The sequence below is a fragment of the Oncorhynchus clarkii genome, chromosome 9 (assembly GCF_045791955.1).
Source record: "Oncorhynchus clarkii lewisi isolate Uvic-CL-2024 chromosome 9, UVic_Ocla_1.0, whole genome shotgun sequence".
NCBI lineage: Eukaryota > Metazoa > Chordata > Actinopteri > Salmoniformes > Salmonidae > Oncorhynchus > Oncorhynchus clarkii.
Window position 1 is genome coordinate 50101739 of NC_092155.1, and position 16233 is coordinate 50117971.

General features: G+C 45.2%; 1 protein-coding gene across 1 annotated transcript; it reads left to right on the forward strand.

The window, feature by feature from the left end:
• Positions 1 to 937: 937 nt before the first annotated feature.
• Positions 938 to 14906, forward strand: LOC139417564 (syntaphilin-like). Its single transcript, XM_071166802.1, has 7 exons — positions 938 to 996; positions 2172 to 2311; positions 3597 to 3726; positions 5377 to 5496; positions 7625 to 7735; positions 10296 to 10448; positions 10983 to 14906. The coding sequence occupies exons 1-7, from the start codon at positions 938 to 940 to the stop codon at positions 12730 to 12732; spliced, it is 2463 nt and encodes an 820-aa protein (XP_071022903.1). The 3' UTR covers positions 12733 to 14906.
• Positions 14907 to 16233: the final 1327 nt, after the last annotated feature.

A 16233-nucleotide genomic window follows, 5' to 3' on the forward strand; every position in this document is an offset into this window, starting at 1 on the left:
ATCAGTCTCTCTGTAGCAGTCTCTCTGTCTCTCTGTAGCAGTCTCTCTAGCTGTCTCTCTGTCTCTCTGTATCAGTCTCTCTGTAGCAGTCTCTCTGTCTCTCTGTAGCAGTCTCTCTGTCTCTCTGTAGCAGTCTCTCTAGCTGTCTCTGTCTCTCTGTAGCAGTCTCTGTCTCTCTGTCTCTCTGTAGCAGTCTCTCTGTAGCAGTCTCTGTCTCTTTGTCTCTCTGTAGCAGTCTCTCAGTCTCTCTGTAGCAGTCTCTCTGTCTCTCTGTAGCAGTCTCTCTGTAGCAGTCTCTCTGTAGCAATCTCTCAGTCTCTCTAGCAGTCTCTGTCTCTCTCTAGCTGTCTCTCTGTAGCAGTCTCTCTGTCTCTCTGTAGCAGTCTCTTTGTAGCAGTCTCTTTGTAGAAGTCTCTCTGTAGCAGTCTCACTGTTTCTCTGTAGCAGTCTTTCTGTAGCAATGAGACAAGTGTCTGTCTGTCTGTGTCTGTCGCAGTGGACACTGAGTTGGTATCTGTCTCAGGCTGTCTGTCTCTCTGGGTGGCTGGCTGGCTGACTCTTTGTCCGTCTGTCTATATGACTTGCCTAGTTAAATAAAGGTAAAAAAATAAATAATAATAAATAAATGAATATATAGCATTGCAGGCTGAGTGGGCGTCTGTCTGGCCAGCTGGCTGGCTGGCTGCTGAGGGGTGATTCAACATGGTTACTCACTCTACACTGCAAGGTTGGGACAAACAGTACACTGCTGCCCAACCCTGTCAGGCAAGGACAGAGGAAATGGGGACAACATAAACTACAGCGTAGCGTTGTCTTTGAGAGTCTGAAGGACTGGCTTTTCTCACATAAGGGTAGGGACATTTTTCATGATCAGAAACGCAAAGCAGAGGGACAGAGGAAAAGTAAAGGAATATGGGAGTGTGTTTTAGGAGAGGGGATGACAGATGAGGAGGAGGTCAAGGAGAGAGCTCTGTGCCCACACAGACAGAAGGATGGGTGGGTTTATGGAGAAGCCTGAGGGAGGTTTAGGGGACAGGCTTATGGTGCACACTTGGCTCCTGAACTCACTAAATCCTGTGTTCTATTATTAATGGGATTAATCCCCTCTTTCCCTTCATGCACTCCCTTCATGTACTCTCCCTCATCTACCTCTCCTATCATACCTGCTACCTCCCCAATCAGGTCTGTCTCTCTCAATCATCACTGCTTATCTCCACTGACTGTGCAGGGCCAAGAGGTTATGAGGAATAGACATACTGGCACATTGTTGACCTTGAGACCCATATCTTATTTTGCAATCGGCATTTGCGCAACATTGCAATATATTTAAACTTGAGCTTTGAAAGCATGTTAATTAGATCGTTTCGAAGGACCGCAACAACTGTCGCAGGGCTTTTCTCACTTAGATTGTTATTTATCACTGAATCAAATCCATAAACCATTTGCTGTTGAAGCACAAACACTGCTCTCTACCGTCTCCGGCCTGTGGCCAGACTAGCAAGTGGTGATTGGCTGACTCTCCATGCTGCTCTGTCTGGCTGGGCTGATCCCAGATATGGCCATCCCTGGCTCCTGTCAGCTTGTCAGCACAGAGCACGAAGCTGAAACATCTATAGTTATCACCAAGGTAGTCAAGCAGGTGTGTGTGTGTGTGTGTGTGTGTGTGTGTGTGTGTGTGTGTGTGTGTGTGTGTGTGTGTGTGTGTGTGTGTGTGTGTGTGTGTGTGTGTGTGTGTGTGTGTGTGTGTGTGTGTGTGTGTGTGTGTGTGTGTGTGTGTGTGTGTGTGTGTGTGTGTGTGTGTGTGTGTGTGTGTGTGTGTGTGCGCGTGCGTGTGCGTGTGCGCGTGCACGATTTACTAGTCAAAAGGATAGTAAAACAAGGGAAATGCTCCCACATGAGGACAAAGGCTATTTTAAGTTTAAGGGTTAGAATTAGGGGTTAGGGTTTAGGGAAAATAGGATTTTGAATTGAAATTGATTTTAGGTCCCCACGAGGATAGAAAAACAAAACGTGTGTGTGACCTCACTGACTTATTCATACTTGAAAACAATTGCATGATTTGTTGGTTCAAAACAGTGTGTCATGCCTGGTCCACAGTGACACAGAGTCAGTGCCTGTTTGTGTGTTTGTATAGAACTCACTGTGTTCATTTGTCTGTTTTCCTCTCTCAGGCTGGCTGTCACTGCAGAGCTGAAGCTGCAGAGTGAGAGAGAGACACAGAGATATACGAAAAGAGAGGGCGAGAGAGGCTGTCTGGCTCCATGTCTGCCCCTGCGCCTTCCACCCGGAGGTCTGTGTCGGGCTCACGCAGGTACAGCACCGCATACACACCTACACATCTGAAACTCCTACTCTCTCCCCACTGGGCGCAGATGTCAATTCAACGTCTATTCCACGTTGGCTCAACGTGGGTGGCAGGTAGCCTAGTGGTTAGTGTGTTGGGCCAATAACCGAAAGGTCACTGGTTCGAGCCGCCAAGATGAGGAATCTACTGATGTGTCCTTGAGCAAGGCACTTAACCCTAATTTGTTTCCGTGGTGCTGTACTTCTATGGCTGACCCTGTAAAGCAACACATTTCACTGCACCTATGTGGTGTATGTGACAGTCAAAAACATAATTGAAATGACGTGGGAACAATGTTGATTCAACCAGTCTGTCCTCATTTCTCTAATTCATCCTCTATCGCTCTCCTTTCATCTTCTTTTTAGATTACCTTCACACTCTTATGTTCTCCACTTAACCCCGTCTCTTATATAAGTACACCCTCATTTATTTTTGACTCATCTGTTTAAAATCCCTCGTACTCTGTTTTACTAATCTCCCTTTTCTATTGAACAGCCCTATTTTCCTCTAAATCCTTCTCTTTTTAACTTTTTCAGTCAACCTCTTAGTCAACCTCTCTCTCTCTCTCTCTCTCTCTCGCATCTCTCTATTTTGTTCTCCCTACTTCATCCATTTTGTCTTCTTATCATCAGCCACAAGAAATGGTCAGGGGTGAAGAATGTGGGTATGTCCCTCCCAGAGAACCCGTTTAATGATGTGATGTCTCGCTGAGTATTGAATGCTGTGTGTGAACTTGTGTCTGTCTTTATTGCTACAGGGGATTATCATCTCCTGGGAGAGCTGAGGCTCAGTTTTGCGTCAGTCCCATCAGCTGCTGAGCTCCATAAGTGGTTACAGGCCAATTTTCTCTCTCTCTCTCTCTTTCTCTCTTTCTCTTTCTCTTTCTCTCCTCTCTCTCCTCTCTCTCCTCTCTCTCCTCTCTCTCTCGACACAGTTGTCAGCACTTTAGAGCTTTGCTTTTCTTTCTTTTTTTTCCAACATGGTTGGTTTGACCATGTAACTGCTTTGTCGGCTAAAAATGAATGCAGGGGTGTGTTGGGATTATGGTAAGAGTTGCTATAAAAGGAGTGAATGATTGGATTTAACACACTGCAAGTATATTGTGAACTTGCACTCTGTCTATTTAAAGTTGTCTTTATGTTGATACTGTATTTCACTTCAATGAATTACTCATGTCCAATGTCCTAGCTACAGCGCAAGAGTAGCATGAACTCTATTAGGCTTGGAAAACTGGAGCAAAGATAGAACCCAGCTCTGGTCCTTTCTGTCGTCTCTCTCCCTAGATTCAACCCTCTGAAGGCTCTGCAGCCCAAACGGCGCTTGCAGCAAATGCTGTCGTCCTCCTCCTCGCCCGTGCCTGTACCCGTGCCCGCGCCCCCTGCGTGAGACACCCTTCAGTTATACTGTCCCAGAGAGCATGCTCATGTGCCGTAGTCATAGCTGGACAGACCGGCACAGACAGAGATCCATTGATCTTTGACATTCACTGATAAACCCTCCAGATGCACCAAACAGAATTGCTGGTACAGTGACGTACTGTATGCCAATATTATAGCCAATAGCTTGATGAGGTGATTGACTGATTTAACAGAGCATTTACTGAAGAGTACTGCTGTTAAAGTAGTAGTGCTGGCTGGTCAGTCACACTGGACAATCTCTCAAACCATCTTCAAATCTGACTGTAGTTATTGTGTGGTAGTTTATAAGAGCAGGTCTCTCTGTCCCACCACATTCTCGTCTCACTTCTTGCAACCACTCTGTATAGGAGTATTCCTCACACAGCATCAGCACAGCCTGCATACACATCATAACACCAGCTTGGCCCACATCAGGCACGTTCACACCAGGGTCCAACTCAAAGGAGAAGAGATGTAATGATGAACTGAAATTGTGCCGAACCTTATTTAGCCCACATATTTTACATTTTCTAGACCTTTCTTTCCAGGCTTGCTTCCCCTGCATTTTTTCAGCTTGGCCCTTTTCTGTTTGTATGCTGATGGCCTTTGTCATAACCTGACATAACCCTTCCTAAAATAAAACTGCTCCCAACAGCTGGTTCTATCTGTTTGGCACTGCTTATCTCCTCCCACCCAGTCTGGAAGCCAGTGATTGGGCAACACTACTGTCCTCCTGTCATTGCCTGTCATTAGTCAATTTACCAATTTGTCAACAGACTAGTACAGGACAGGAGTTGCCCATCACAGTGCCCCTTCCCATTCCTTCACTAATAAAATGTAGAAACTACATGAATATGACTTCAACTGAATTTCATTCTACTTTCTTTCGTTTTCTTCTTCTCCCAGTTGTTAATTCTGCTGACTTTTTTTTTTGTTTCTTGCTCTGATGTTGTTTTTAAGGGTTATGTGAGGTAGGAATTTCCCCAGATTGCAGGCTGTAATTGTGCATCTTTTTGGTGTGGGCTCTGATGCCACTGCTCACCTTTCGTCCTGAGGGGGACAGAAGGGGGACAGAGTAAGAAGGCAGAAATGTGTCTGGTCCACATGTCAGCATCTTAATCATGGTTGAATCATTTCTTTGTTTAGGGGAATGATGTTTAGATGAAGTCATCTTCAGATGCCCTGTTAGCCTATATCAGACCTCAACAGGGCAAGTTCATGTCTCGTTAGTAGTTGTAATCTGCCTATGCTCTCTCTCATTAAAGAACAAATCTGCTGTATTTACACACATCAGCGTAGAGGGATCTCCCAGAGCCAAGGATTAAGTTCTAATGAGCCAGTTTTTAAGGAGAAGTAATATTTTAATCCATTTCATTCTAAATTAATTTCTCATTCATCATTAGCCAGTGTTTCTGCTCTGAACAATCCAGGCTATGGTCTTTATTTCAATTTAAACAGTCTCACTATCAAACTAGATAGGTACTCACTTTTCTTATCCCATGATTACCATTGTTGATGTATTTGGCCAACACCAACCTGACAACAAGCCCTAAGTACTATTGATGTTTGTCACTGGGTTCTAGTCTGACAGACATCACTACCTCCTCACTGTAATAGCTTGTTGTCTTTGGTCAGGTTTGACTACTGCAGGTTCATAGAACTAGACTACATTCCAATGGAGACAGACTATATGGTTTCAATGCGCCCAACGGAACGAGGATATCTCACTACCAAGTCTCCGGAGCGGCACTGTCGGTTAGCACAACTCTCCTTTTATCCCTCTCTCTCCGTCAATGTTTTGTTGTTGTATCTCTCTGACTTCGTGCCGTAGGCATGTGCAGTGCATTCAGAAAGTATTCATACCCCTTCCCTTTTTTCTACATTTTGTTACGTTAGACTTCTTCTAGAATGGATTGGATAATAGAATGGATAATAGTTTTTTCCCTCATCGTTCTACACACAATACCCCATAATGACAAATCGAAAACAGGTTTTCAGGTTTTCAGAAATACCTTATTTACATAAGTATTTGGAATCTTTGCTATGAGACTCGAAATTGAGCTCACGTGCATCCTGTTTCCATTGATCATTCTTGAGATGTTTATACAACTTGATTGGAGTCCACCTGTGGTAAATTCAATTAATTGGACATGATATGGAAAGGCACACACCTTTCTATATAAGGTCTCACAGTTGACAGTGCATGTCAGAGCAAAAACCAAGCCATGAGGTCGAAGGAATTGTCAGTAGAGCTCCGAGACATGTTTGTGTCGAGGCACAGATGGGTACCAAAAGAATTCTGCAGCATTGAAGGTCCCCAAGAACAAAGTGGCCTCCATCATTCTTAAATGGAAGAAGTTTGGAACCACCAAGACTCTTCCTAGAGCTGGCCGCCCAGCCAAACTGAGCAATCGGGGGAGAAGGGCCAATGGTTACTCTGACAGAGCTCCTCTGTGGAGATGGGAGAACCTTCCAGAAGGATGACCATCTCTGCAGCACTCCACAAATCAGGCCTTTATGGTAGAGTGGCAAGACGAAAGCTACTCTTCAGTAAAAGGCACCTAAAGGACTCTCAGACCATGACAAACAAGATTCTCTGGTCTGATGAAACCAAGATTGAACTCTTCGGCCTGAATGCCAAGTGTCACATCTGGAGGAAACCTGGCACCATCCCTACGGTGAAGTATGGTGTTTTTCAGCAGCAGGGACTGGGAGACTAGTTAGGATCGATGGAAAGATGAACCGAGCAAAGTACAAAGAAATCCTTGATGAAAACCTGCTCTGAAGCAAAGGTTCACCTTCCAACAGGACAACAACCCTAAGCACACAGCCAAGACAACGCAGGAGGGGCTTCGGGACAAGTCTCTGAATAGCCCGGCCAGATCCCAGACTTGAACCCGATTTGAACATCTCTGGAGAGACCTGAAAATAGCTGTGCAGCGACGCTCCCCATCCAACCTGACAGAGAATGAGAGGATCTGCAGAGAAGAATGGGAGAAACTCCCCAAATACGGGTGTGCCAAGCTTGTAGCATAATACTCAAGAAGACTCGAGGCTGTAATCGCTGCCAGAGGTGCTTCAATAAAGTACTGAGTAAAGGGTCTGAATACTTATGTAAATGTGATATTTCATACACTTCTTTTGCTAACATTTCTAAAAACCTGTTTTTTTGTATTCTGTGTAGATTGAGGGGGAAAAAAACAATGTAATCAATTTTAGAATAAGGCTGTAACAAGATCTGGAAAAAAAATCTAAGGGGTCTGAATACTTTCCGAATGTTCTGTATTTAGTCTTAATGCCAATATATTGAATGACAAATGTATATTGTCATTCAATATGCGTTTTAAAGTCTTAATTGGACCTTCTGATAACTTGTTCTGTTGTTGAGCATCACTAGATGTGGGATGTTAGAGCGTTATGGTCCATGGCATGTAGATTGAATCCAGGTACTTTCTAAACTATCACATGCAAGCTGATCTGTTGTTGGCTGGGAGTAACCTTTCACCTTTTGGCATTCTCATGTATTGATGAGAATTATTTATTGACGATTGAAGTTCTACTTTGTCTTGGCTTTTGGTTTTCTTGACTGCTTTCATCTACTCAAAGTGCATGGCATCTTTGAGCCATCGTGTACTATCATCTATGTTGCAGAGCATACTGTATGTCCTCCTTCATCGTGGCCTTTTAATGTATGTCTGTCTTGGCACGTTTTGAGTCTGTGTTTTTTAGTGGGCATGTTTGCGGGTGAGTTTTTGGGCATGATTTAATGTTGGTTGAGTTTTATTGAGGCAGGATTTGTTCTGGTGTTTGATAATGTCAGTTAATAGTACTCTGTCTGTCTATATTGCCTGATGTATTAACGGTCCCTCTCACTCTGGTACAGAAGGACAGCTGCCCCAGTCAGCAACAGAGATCCCTATGGCAACGCCTCTCTCAGCAGCAGCAGCACTAACTCTGGCTCCTGCAAGGGCAGTGATTGCAGCCCCACCAAGGGGTAAGACAAAAATTGGCTACCCCATCTATCTATAAGACTAAGGGCTCTATTCAATCCGCATCGAGGAAATTCGGCGTCCCAGTGTGATTGAAATTTAAAGGCAATGTTTCCGCATTAGCTGAGACGGCATTCAAGGTAAACGCTGCCAATTTTCCGCTGTAGGAACTTATCTTTGCATTTCTTCAGCGATACAGATTGAATATAACCCTATGGCTAGCCTGCTACGCCCCATGTCAGTATCATTCTCCTACATGGGAGAATGAGTGCCTACTGCAAAGTAGCCTACAAAGTGTTATGTTTTGTATTATAAGGACACGTAATTAAAAGGTCTTATAACTTGTTAGAAGAATGTATGAGCCGTAGCCCTTGACACTGATCAGCGCCTACATTGGAACGCAGTGGCTGTACATGTCGTCAGAGTTCAGGGTCTCCGCTTCACAGCTCTGTATGGGTTTTGACTGACAGCCGTTCTGAACTTCAGCACCGCGCACGACAAGGAGTTGCCCCCATCCCTCCCGCTAATTGGGCAACTTCTGAAAAATGCTTGTTGTCTGAGTGAGAGAAGGTGTAAATTACGAGGACTCTCTGTATTTTGAAAGATGAGATGTTGAAGATTATAATAAATACTGCTTTGATGTCATGCAAGCAAGCTGAACACACGTGAGGCCAAATGTGCACTCCACATTTACATATCATAAAACTCATGTCGTATACAGCGTCAACATTTATGATCACTATGTTTGATGTACAGTTACAAGGTAACATGGCGTCGTTATACCCTGGGTTGTCCTGAACAGAACGAGCCTATGTTTGTTGTACTGTGAAGAAAATCTGCGGTGGACCTCGCATCTGAATACACTCATGACTCTATTCTATTTGCACCAAAATTACGATCCGCTTCTCTTAATTGCCTTGTGAAAACCTAACACTGTAAGAACGTATTTCGACGGGACAGTAGTGGAGAAGGTGGAAAGTTTTAAGTTCCTCTGCGTACACATCACGGACAAACTGAAATGGTCCACCCAGACAGACAGCGTGGTGAAGAAGGCACAGCAGCGCCTCTTCAACCTCAGAAGGCTGAAGAAATTTGGCTTGTCACCAAAAACACTCACACACTTTTACAGATGCACAATCGAGAGCATCCTGTCGGGCTGTATCACCGCCTGGTACGGCAACTCCTCCGCCCACAACCGTAAAGCTCTCCAGAGGGTAGTGAGGTCTGCACAACGCATCACCGGGGGGAAAACTACCTGCCCTCCAGGACACCTACACTACCCGATGTCACAGGAAGGCCATAAAGATCATCAAGGACAACAACCACCCGAGTCACTGCCTGTTCACCCCGCTACCATCCAGAAGGCGAGGTCAGTACAGGTGCATCAAAGCTGGGACCAGGAGACTGAAAAACAGCTTCTAGGCCATCAGACTGTTAAACAGCCATCACTAACATTGAGTGGCTGCTGCCAACATACTGACTCAAATCTCTAGCCACTTTAATAATTTAAAAGTGGATGTAATAAATGTATCACTAGTCACTTTAAACAATGCCACTTTTATATTATGTTTACATACCTTACATTACTCATCTCATATGTATACACTGTACTCTATACCATCTACTGCATCTTGCCTATGCCGTTCGGCCATCGCTCATCCATATATTTATATGTACATATTCTTATTCATTCCTTTACGCTTGTGTGTGCATAAGGTAGTTGTTGTGAAATTGTTAGATGACTTGTTAGATATTACTGCATGGTTGGAACTACAAGCACAAGCATTTCGCTACACCCTCATTAACATCCGCTAACCATGTGTATGTGACAAATAAAGTTTGACATGAATATTGGAAAGTCATGTTGGAAATAAAATTATGCCCACCTGACCCAGATTGCAATTTTATAATGGAACATTTTTGGATTGTTTCAACAACAACAGTAATTGTGTGAAGTCTGGGACACAGGGCTGTGTTCCAAACAAAATAAATATAAGTCTGCTTGCTCTAGAACGGCACCACTAGGAGAGTAAAAAAAAGAGCACCTTATAGTTGAAGACTCTTCTTTGAGTCATAAAGGTGCATTGAAATGACTTGAGAACTGTGCACACTTTGGAGAGGTGTGTGGCCACTTGGAGACGCCAGTTAGACCTCTCACTCAAGACAACAAAAAATGACAAGGGTTTATGTTGTACCTACCCCCAAAGTATTTTCAGATTTCATTATCAACAAATGTGGTGAAAAGTACAGTAAATGTAAAATGTTAATAAAATCAACCGTGTAATGTTTGGATTCGGTCTTGTGTTACATGAGCTGTTGTGTCCTCAAATTTAGTCTAATCATTTCCCCGTAATCTCTAAACGGTTCCCTTTTTAATTGCTACCATGGGTATGCATATGCTTTCCATATTTCTTCTGTAAGAAACATTTCAATCTATCGCTGTCCATATAGGCCAATTCCAACGAGTGTAAGGGGTTTTAATAATGTCTTATAATTCAGCTTATAGAAGATAATGGATTCCAATACATCTTTGTCTCTCCTGTTTCCTCTCTCTCTTTCTCCAAGGCGTCACATGAAGGCATACGCCTCATGTACAGATAACCATGGCATCCGCCCCCCTCCCCCAGAGCAGTACCTCACACCCCTGCAGCAGAAGGAGGTGTGTATCAGACACCTGCGGGCCCGCCTCAAGGAGTCAGTCGACAGGCTGCAGGACAGGTGAGACACAAAAGGACACACTGGAATGATTCTCTAGCCAAAAGGAAGATCTGGACTCGGACCATTACATTTTCCCATTTACTCTGGTCTCGTTCAAACAAGTACATTTTCATTTGAGCCTTTTTTGTTTTGGAAATATTATGCTCTTTGAAATATAGATTTGAATGTCAACTTCTACCCCATTTCCATCAAATTACCCTCATAACGCTTTTCATTTCGTAATTATGTTGATATATAAACAGAATTTTTTGGAGGCAAATTACTAAATCGCCAAACATTTTTACTAAATCTCTCTCTTTAAACCTACCTTGTTCACTCCCTCCCTCTCGCTCAACCTCCCTTGTTCACTCCCTCCCTCTCGCTCAACCTACCTTGTTCACTCCCTCCCTCTCGCTCAACCTCCCTTGTTCACTCCCTCCCTCTCGCTCAACCTACCTTGTTCACTTCATCCCTCTCGCTCAACCTCCCTTGTTCACTTCATCCCTCTCGCTCAACCTCCCTTGTTCACTCACTCCTCTTCTCTGTCTGTCTCAGGGACTCTGAGATCGATGCATTGAAGACCCAGCTGTGTCGGATGCAGGAGGACTGGGTTGAAGAGGAGTGTCACCGCGTGGAGGCCCAGCTGGCCCTGAAAGAGGCGCACAGGGAGATCCAGCAGCTCAAGGAAGTGGTGGACGTGGTGCGCACCAACCTCAGCTCCAGTGACTCCACCGACACCGGCGTCCAGAAATACTTCCAGGACATCAACGCCCAGAACCTCAAGCTGGAGAACCTGCTGCTCAGCATGGAGCTGGCTCAGAACGGGGTGGCCAACGAGCAGGAGGCTGCTGCAGCAAGAGGAGTGTCAGGGGGGTCTCGTGCTGGGAGGCCTGGGACTGCGGGGTCATGGCCTGGGAGTAGTCCCGCTGCATCAGGGACTGGGGGGGGTGGCTCCAAGAGTCTGTGTGGGTCCTGTGACGGCTCCCCCGCCCGTTCTCTGACCCATAGCTCTACCTACACCAAGCTGAGCGACCATGCGCTGGGGGATAAGAACGGGAATGGCCTGTCAGGGGAGGAGAACCATGACAGCGGCTTTGTGTGCTGTGGGGAGAGTCACAGTCACAGTGCAGCCAGCAGTCACAGGGCAGACAGCAGTCACAGGGCAGACTTACTCCTGGAGGCAGCCTTCCTATCTGAAGAGACAGCCTCACTGCTCAGCACCTACTCCCACCTGCCACAGTCCTCCACCTACGAGAAGCTGTGCACCGGGCAGGACAGGGTGGTGCCCCTGCGCTGTGCCATGGGTGGGGCGGGCAGCACCAACCACTCCTGTCTGTCCCACCACCACCTGTACCTGCACCACCTCAGGGAGCAGGCCGTCCAGACAGAGAGCTGCCCCGTCCCGGTGGGGTTGGGCTACGCCTCTGACCTGGACACCATCACCGAGCGCACCTTCCGCTCTCAGGCCTGCAGCCCCACCTCCACCTGGGTCTCAGATGAGGGAGACGACCTGGACTCGGTTACCATGACGTCAGTCACCATGACAACTCTCACAGCTACAACAGCTGAGCCCGCTTCTGCTACTCCTTTACCCAGCTCTGCCTCTGTCTCCTGTGCAGTGGATATGGCCTCCCTATCAGTGAAGGAGGATGGGAAGATGGTGGGAGAGTTGGAGAGGCATAGAGAGGTAGTGGGGGAGCGCGCAGTGGGGATGGTAGAGGTAGGCAAGCAGCAGGAGGAGGAGGAGGTGGGGTTGGTAGAGTTGTGTAAGCAGGAGGAGGTAAAGGTGCTGGGGTTGGTGAGGGAGGGGAAGCTGGGGGAGATCAGGGAGTTAGATCTATATAATCAGAGGGAGGAGGTTTTGGAGGTGAAGAATCAGAGAGCGGTTGAGGAAGTGTGGTCAGTGGAGGTGGAGGAGCGGCCCCACACCTCCCAGCCCAGGAGCAGCTCGCTACAGGAGATAGCTGGGGTGACAGTGGTGGAGGTTGATGATGATGAAGATGATGAGGTTCAGGGAGCAGTAGGGGGAGCAGAGGAGTCTACCTCTTCTGAGTCTGGACCCGCAGTGAAGAGCTACTGGAGCCGCCACTTCCTGGTGGACCTGCTGGCAGTGGCTGTGCCCGTGGTTCCCACGGTGGCATGGCTGTGCCAGGGGGCACGGCGCGATGGACTGCCAATTTACCACTTCGGCTCACTGCTGCGTGGCTGCTGCACAGTGGCCCTCTCCTCCCTGCGCAGGGGCGGGGGAGTCAGGCACTACCCCGCGGGCACAGGTGGGGGAGCCATGGGGGGCACAGAGATCTGAGACAGGCCCCATGACAGTCTGGGAACTGCACACACACAGCACTGCCCTCTCTGGTCCTGGGTCCTGGGTTTGTCCTCCACCTGAAGTACTGGGTAAAGAAAGGAGGGGAGTGATGATTTGAATAAATTATTCTGAAGACAGGACATCCCCAGCAAACCATATAACCCTCTCTGTGGTGGCCTCTTCCACCTCTTCTGCTAGACTGAGAAGGGACACCAGGATGTGTTGAACTGACACTAAATGGTAGAACTGAACGATTCAATGGAAACTGAATGGCCGGAGTGTGACTGATGGTGATTGTAACCACTCTCTCTTGTGTGCAGGGAGACTGAAAGGTCTGTCCGTCACTGTGGTTCCCTTTATTGGTCCAGTTCCGTTTTGACTCGTGTGTAAGAAATGTGTGTGATCACACGACATGTGTGTTGTGAGTGTGCAGCATGTGTGTTCTTCTCTGTGTTGTATTGCGTTGTGTAGCCAAAGCACCTAGATGTCTGGAGGCAATCGCAGCCATGGCTGTGCAGTAGTTGGTATGCTCATTTACGAGTGAATGACTGAAGTCTTGACACATGGCAGTTGCCCCCTAAAGGTACCAGGCAAGCTGCTGCTGTACATTTCTGCTTCCTGTCACTGGTGTCCTAGATTAACAATCACTCTTGTAGCATTCAGTCCATGTCCGTCGTCCAAGTGTTAGTCATTCCAGACCCATGAACCAGAAACATCTCAAGAAGGAAGCAAATAGAGATATAATAATTGAAACTAAGTTTATTTTTCTTTCAAAAATAGGAAAGGGATTATGGACTTTGTTGTTCTTGGGGTGTTTGCAGTGTCATGCCTGAGTTGGAAGAATCTGAGTGTCTTATTGTTTAGGGCTGTAATGGATGTAGTCATTGATGTGAAATAGTTGAAAGGCTGAGCAAGGACTGTACTGTAATGTTTAAATATAAGTCTTTGTTAGCGATTCCTGAGCCAAACAAGTGCTAACTGATGTCCACAAGATTGTGATGCAACCAACAAGAACAGTCCTTTGAGTGGAAGTACATTGAGTTCTTTAGAGAAGAAACAGGATATATCTTATTTCTTTAGTAATTTATTAACAATGTTTTGCACTATTATTCACTTTATGAGGCTAAGCAACTACTTGAAGTCAAGTTTGTGTGTTTCCAAAGTCGAATGCGGCCACAGTTTTGCTTCTGAGGTTTTTTTGTGTTCACTATACTTTCTCACAGGTACAAATGTCTAATGAAATATGTTTCAAAGTAAAGGTGCCATTTTTCTTTGAACACTGAAAACTGTTGTCTTCCGTCCATAACGTTCTTTTCCTGTAGTGTTTTAGCCGTAGGGAATATCCTTCTCAAAATGTTTCGCTGCTTTCTGGAAGGTGCATTTGTGGTGTTGTTTCTTCTATTCCTCTTCATTTCTGCTGCTTGACAATCCCTTCTGTGCGTGTTTCTGCAGATTTAACCTCTTCACCGTGACTTCCAGCACCTATGAATAGTGAAACACACGAGCAGCACTGACAAAATAGATTGAGTGGTGAATTAATGAAATGCTTGGGAGTTGTCTTACACACTTTAACGTCGTCATGTGCTTTAGATTTTTTGTATTGTGTCTTGATATTGTGCGTTGCTGTAGTTCTTCCCCGTCATGTTTCATCATCATGACCTGTGAATGGTCCCCCTGCCATTTGTAAAGCCTGCTTGGTGTAAGTGGTTCAGGAAGCCTCTGCATTTTTTTATTAAAAGCCATACTCCTTCCTGTAAGGTGAATGTGTTTGAGAATGTCTCTAGCAGAAACACAATGATGAAAATAGTGTGATTGATAATCATATTGATCTGCATTTGTAGATGACTCACCTGAAGTCTCCCCAACAGTACATGGGGTGTTTTGGCCAATAATTGGAAAAACGTCTGATCTGATTGGTCAAATGACAAATTAGTGGCAATATATCAGAATTTGGCTACCTGTGTAAACAAAGCCATCGCTTGTTAAACCTGTACTGGACTATTTTATATTTCTCAAGCAATTTCATTGGTGTTTGAACAGTAAAACAACGCCTCTTCATTATGTACCTCTACGCACAACAAAACAAGCTTAACAGTAATGTGTGTGTCTGTGATGTTAAGTGAATTACTAAAGGCTAACGGGTCATGCTTATGTTATAGTTACCGTCTGCTAATTGCATAATTAGATTTCTGATGTTCTGGTCTTGCCACCATAGTACTTTAACAAGCCCAGCTCTCTCCATCGGATGCTTGATTTGATTTGGTAATGCACTGCTATGATGTTAGTGTGTCTGTCCTTTGGGATAATTCCCTTTCCCCAAAGTGTACTGTTTTTGTGTGAAATGCTTTAAGCATCAACAAAGATGATCCGGGTGATGGGTTTATTTATAGCTCAAAATAACTACCAAAATCACATTGGTAGTCATTGGACTTTGCATTTGGACATACCTGTAGGTCATTGGAGCTTACGTTAGGACATACCTGTAGGTCATTGGAGCTTACGTTAGGACATACCTGTTGGTCATTGGAGCTTACGTTAGGACATACCTGTAGGTCATTGGAGCTTACGTTAGGACATACCTGTAGGTCATTGGAGCTTACGTTAGGACATACCTGTAGGTCATTGGAGCTTACGTTAGGACATACCTGTAGGTCATTGGGAGTCATTGGAGCTTACGTTAGGATATACCTGTAGGTCATTGCTATATATATATATATATATATATATATATATATATATATATATATATACACAGTGCCTTGCGAAAGTATTCGGCCCCCTTGAACTTTGCGACCTTTTGCCACATTTCAGGCTTCAAACATAAAGATATAAAACTGTATTTTTTTGTGAAGAATCAACAACAAGTGGGACACAATCATGAAGTCGAACGACATTTATTGGATATTTCAAACTTTTTTAACAAATCAAAAACTGAAAAATTGGGCTTGCAAAATTATTCAGCCCCTTTACTTTCAGTGCAGCAAACTCTCTCCAGAAGTTCAGTGAGGATCTCTGAATGATCCACTGTTGACCTAAATGACTAATGATGATAAATACAATCCACATGTGTGTAATCAAGTCTCCGTATAAATGCACCTGCACTGTGATAGTCTCAGAGGTCCGTCAAAAGCGCAGAGAGCATCATGAAGAACAAGGAACACACCAGGCAGGTCCGAGATACTGTTGTGAAGAAGTTTAAAGCCTGATTTGGATACAAAAAGATTTCCTAAGCTTTAAACATCCCAAGGAGCACTGTGCAAGCGATAATATTGAAATGGAAGGAGTATCAGACCACTGCAAATCTACCAAGACCTGGCCGTCCCTCTAAACTTTCAGCTCATACAAGGAGAAGACTGATCAGAGATTCAGTCAAGAGGTCCATGATCACTCTGGATGAACTGCAGAGATCTACAGCTGAGGTGGGAGACTCTGTCCATAGGACAACAATCAGTCGTATATTGCACAAATCTGGCCTTTATGGAAGAGTGGCAAGAAGAA

What these genes read in the sequence shown, in the direction of transcription:
- LOC139417564 (XM_071166802.1), top strand. Translation starts at nt 938, where the DNA reads ATGACAGATGAGGAGGAGGTCAAGGAGAGAGCTCTGTGCCCACACAGA. An exon ending in CCCGTGCCCGCGCCCCCTGC is followed by an intron (nt 3,727 to 5,376) that starts GTGAGACACCCT and finishes GTCTTTGGTCAG; the next exon opens with GTTTGACTACTGCAGGTTCA. An exon ending in GTCGACAGGCTGCAGGACAG is followed by an intron (nt 10,449 to 10,982) that starts GTGAGACACAAA and finishes TGTCTGTCTCAG; the next exon opens with GGACTCTGAGATCGATGCAT.